Here is a 3906-nt window from a genome sequence, read left to right as displayed (position 1 = left end):
TTAGAGCTGCGAAAGGTGCTGGCATCCAAGTGCCAGGAGTCCCGAATAGAGGAAACTGCTGCTGTTGCTGGGATAGAGCTGAGGAGGGTGCTGGCATCCCGGTGCCAGGAGCCCCGAATGGAGGAAACTACTGTTGTTGCTGAATAAGAGTTGCAGACAGTGTTGGCATCCCAGTGCCAGAAGTCGGTGCTGGAGGAAGCTGGTGCTGTTGCTGGAATAGATCTGTGGAGAGCTCTGGCATCCTGTGCCAGAAGTCTGTGCTGGAGGAAGCTGGTGGTGTTGCTGGCATAGAGCTATGGAATTGTGGAGAGCCCTGGCATCCCGGTACCGGGAGACCCTGCTGGAGGAAGCAGGTGCTGTTGCTGATTTAGAGTTGTGGAGGGTGTTGGCATCCTGGTGCCAGGAGTCTGTGCTGGAGGAAGCTGCTGCTGTTGCTAGAAAGCTGTGGAGTGCCCTGGCATCCCAGTGCTGGAAACTTGTGCTAGGGGAAGCTGCTGCCGTTGCTGGAATAGAGCTGTGGGAGGCCTTGGCATCCCGGTGCCAGAAGACCCTGCTGGAGGAAGCAGTTGCTTTTACTGAATTAGAGCTGCGGAGGGTGTTGGCATCCTGTGCTGGAAGCCTGTGCTGGAGGAAGCTGTTGCTGTTGCTGGAATAAAGCTGTGGAAGGCCCCTGGCATCCCGGTGCCAGAAGCCACTGCTGGAGGAAGCTGCTGCTGTTGCTGGAATGGCTGTGGAAGGCCCTTGGCATCCCGGAGCCAGAAGCCTGTGCTGGAGGAAGCTGCTATTGCTGTAATAGAGCTGTGGAAGGCCCCTGGCATCTTGGTGCCGGAAGCCCCTGCTGGAGGGAGCTGGTACTGTTGCTGATTTAGAGCTGTGGAAGGCCTTTGGCATCCCGGTGCCAGAAGCCCCTGCTGGAGGGAGCTGGTACTGTTGCTGATTTAGAGCTGTGGAAGGCCTTTGGCATCCCGGTGCCAGAAGCCACTGCTGGAGGAAGCTGCTGCTGTTGCTGGAATAGAGCTATGGAGGGCCCCTGGCATCCCGGTGCCAGATGCCGCTGCTGGAGGAAGCTGCTGCTGTTGCTGATTTGAAGCTGTGGAAGGCCCCTGACATCCTGGTGCCGGAAGCCACTGCTGGAGGAAGCTGTTGCCATTGCTGGAATAGAACTGTGGAAGGCCCTCGGCATCTTGGTGCCAGAAGCTCCTGCTGTAGGGAGCTGCTGCTGTTGCTGGGATAGCTGTAGAAGGCCCCTGGCATCCCGGTGCCAGAAGCCACTGCTGGAGGAAGCTGCTGCTGTTGCTGGAATAGAGCTATGGAGGGCCCCTGGCATCCCGGTGCCAGATGCCGCTGCTGGAGGAAGCTGCTGCTGTTGCTGATTTGAAGCTGTGGAAGGCCCCTGGCATCCCAGTGCCGGAAGCCACTGCTGGAGGAAGCTGTTGTTATTGCTGGAATAGAACTGTGGAAGGCCCCCGGCATCTTGGTGCCAGAAGCTCCTGCTGGAGGGAGCTGCTGCTGTTGCTGGGATAGCTGTAGAAGGCCCCTGGCATCCCGGTGCCAGAAGCCACTGCTGGAGGAAGCTGCTGCTATTGATGTAATAGAGCTGTGGAAGGCCCCTGGCATCTTGGTGCCAGAAGCTCCTGCTGGAGGGAGCTGCTGCTGTTGCTGATTTGGAACTGTGGAAGGCCCCTGGCGTCCCGGTGCCAGAAGCCACTGCTGGAGGGAGCTGCTACTATTGCTGTAATAGAGCTGTGGAAGGCCCCTGGCATCTTGGTGCCAGAAGCTCCTGCTGGAGGGATCTACTGCTGTTGCTGATTTGGAACTGTGGAGGGCCCCTGGCATCCCGGTGCCAGAAGCCACTGCTGGAGTAAGCTGCTGCTATTGCTGGGATAGAGCTGTGGAATTGTTAGGGTTAGTGTTAGCTGATTTAGAGCTGTGGAAGGCTCCTGGCATCCCGGTGCCAGAAGCCACTGCTGGAGGGATCTGCTGCTGTTGCTGATTTGGAACTGTGGAAGGCCCCTGGCATCCCGGTGCCAGAAGCCACTGCTGGAGGAAGCTGCTACTATTGCTGGGATAGAGCTGTGGAAGGGTTAGGGTTAGTGTTAGCTGATTTAGAGCTGTGGAGGGTGTTGGCATCCTGGTGCCAGGAGTCTGTGCTGGAGGAAGCTGTTGCTGTTGCTGGAATAAAGCTGTGGATGGCCCCTGGCATCCCATTGCCAGAAGCCAGTGCTGGAGGAAGCTGCTATTGCTGTAATAGAGCTGTGGAAGGGTTAGGGTTAGTGTTAGCTGATTTAGAGTTGTGGAAGGCCCCTGGCATCCCGGTGCCAGAAGCCTGGGCTGGAGGAAGCTGTTGTTGTTGCTGGAATAAGGCTGCAGGGGGCGCTGGCATCCCGGTGCCAGGAGCCTGCGCTGGAGGAAGCTGATGCTGGAATAGGGCTGCGGGGGGCGCTGGTATCCCAGTGCCATAATCCTGTGCTGGAGGAATCTGTTGCTGTTGCTGGACTTGGGCTGCAGAGGGCGCTGGCATCCCGGTGCCTTGAGCCTGTGCTTGAGGAAGCGGTTGCTGGAATAGAGCCGTCCTGTGGTTGTCTGCTCTGGATAAAGGAAGAGGCTGTCTGTTTTTTGTTCTAGCTGCAATGTATTCTTTCTTCTGAGGTGCGTCTTTCTGCTGACTTTGAGCTAGGGAATGTCTGTGAACTGTTCCTTTAACTGCGGCAGGGGTGGTGACGTTAGGACGTGATGACGTAGTGGGCGTGGTGACGTCATCCGGAAAGCGGCTGCTAGGTGTCGGGCCGACATCGGAATGTTAAAAGTTTTGCTTTATTATCGTTTCTATGAAATGGGATTCCTTTATGTTTCAGTGTTTTGTGAAGAGCTGCTACGGTCCAAACGGAGATTTCTGAGGGAAACTGGCCATATGGGGACTTTGCTGGAGCGTGGTAACGATGCGACTTGCTACGTGTTCTGATGCCGGAGTGTTGCCTCCATGGCGGGGAATTTGAAACGTGTTCGGGGCGGCAGAGTGGGAGAGCGGCGGCGGAGAAATGAGGAGGAAGGCTCGGGGACGTGGAGGAAGCGTCCGACGATGATAATGGACTGAGATGATTTTGGATATTTAGGAGACAAGAACCGGGCGGAATACACACTTATGGATGAAACTGTGTTGGCTGGACTGACCGGATTTTGGATGGCGGAAGCGGGGTCTCGGGCACCGAAGCGGCGGAGAGATGCTTTTCGTCTGGTGCTGGAACCGCGGAGAAGGGTTGATTACAAACTCTGGGCCTGATTGTCCTGATCCCGGTCGAACGAGTCGTCTTCCGAAGGAGAGAGGGAAACGACCTCCATGCTGAAGTGAGGTGAGTGGCTGCCGAGTAAAGTTTAATTCGCATTTTGCTTCGAGTTTAGGGTACGAAGTTGCCGTGTCTCGGCTCTCGTGCAGAGTACGAGAGTGACAGGGGAGGAAGGGGTTAGGAGAATTTAAGCAATGCCGGAAGAGGTGTGGTTGTGGTGTGGTCCTGCTCCCGAAACTACGCTAGAAAGCTTCAAATAAATCGAAAGCTTGTGCACGGATTTTATTCATGGACTTCTCCTCCGCATTTAATACTGTAAATACAGACATTCTGTCATGTCTTTCTACTCTGCAGGTAAATTCAGCTATTATCTTCTGGATAAAAGAATTTCTACATAGTCGACCACAAAAAGTTAAGGTGAATGATTTCATGTCTGACAGTCTTGTTCTAAATACTGGAGTCCCCCAGGGTTGCATTTTGTCACCGATTTTATTTTCAGTTTATACAAATGAAATTAAATGCGACATAGAAAATTTAACATTAGTTAAATATGCAGACGATATGGCCTTGGTGCCACGCCTTACATTCATTCATCTTCTAAACCGCTTGTCCTCACTAGGGT

At 54.5% G+C, this 3906-nt stretch overlaps 1 protein-coding gene across 1 annotated transcript; it reads right to left on the bottom strand.

The window, feature by feature from the left end:
• On the bottom strand, nt 1-1037 carry LOC115355910 (uncharacterized). The gene is made up of 2 exons (XM_030046831.1): nt 965-1037; nt 1-818 (listed from the first exon to the last, which is right to left on the bottom strand). Exons 1-2 carry the CDS (start codon nt 1035-1037, stop codon nt 1-3), a joined length of 891 nt encoding a protein of 296 aa, XP_029902691.1.
• Nucleotides 1038-3906: the final 2869 nt, after the last annotated feature.

This window comes from Myripristis murdjan, chromosome 24 (assembly GCF_902150065.1).
Source record: "Myripristis murdjan chromosome 24, fMyrMur1.1, whole genome shotgun sequence".
Taxonomy (NCBI): domain Eukaryota; kingdom Metazoa; phylum Chordata; class Actinopteri; order Holocentriformes; family Holocentridae; genus Myripristis; species Myripristis murdjan.
Note: the sequence above shows the minus strand (reverse complement) of the source record. Positions and strands in the feature narration are given on the sequence as shown.

Coding starts and splice junctions, on each gene's coding strand:
- LOC115355910 (XM_030046831.1), bottom strand. CDS start 1,037: ATGCCAGGGGCCCTCCATAGCTCTATTCCAGCAACAGCAGCAGCTTCC. Junction 819..964: donor CAGTGGCTTCTGGCACCGGG/ATGCCAAAGGCC, acceptor TCCGGCACCAAG/ATGCCAGGGGCCTTCCACAG.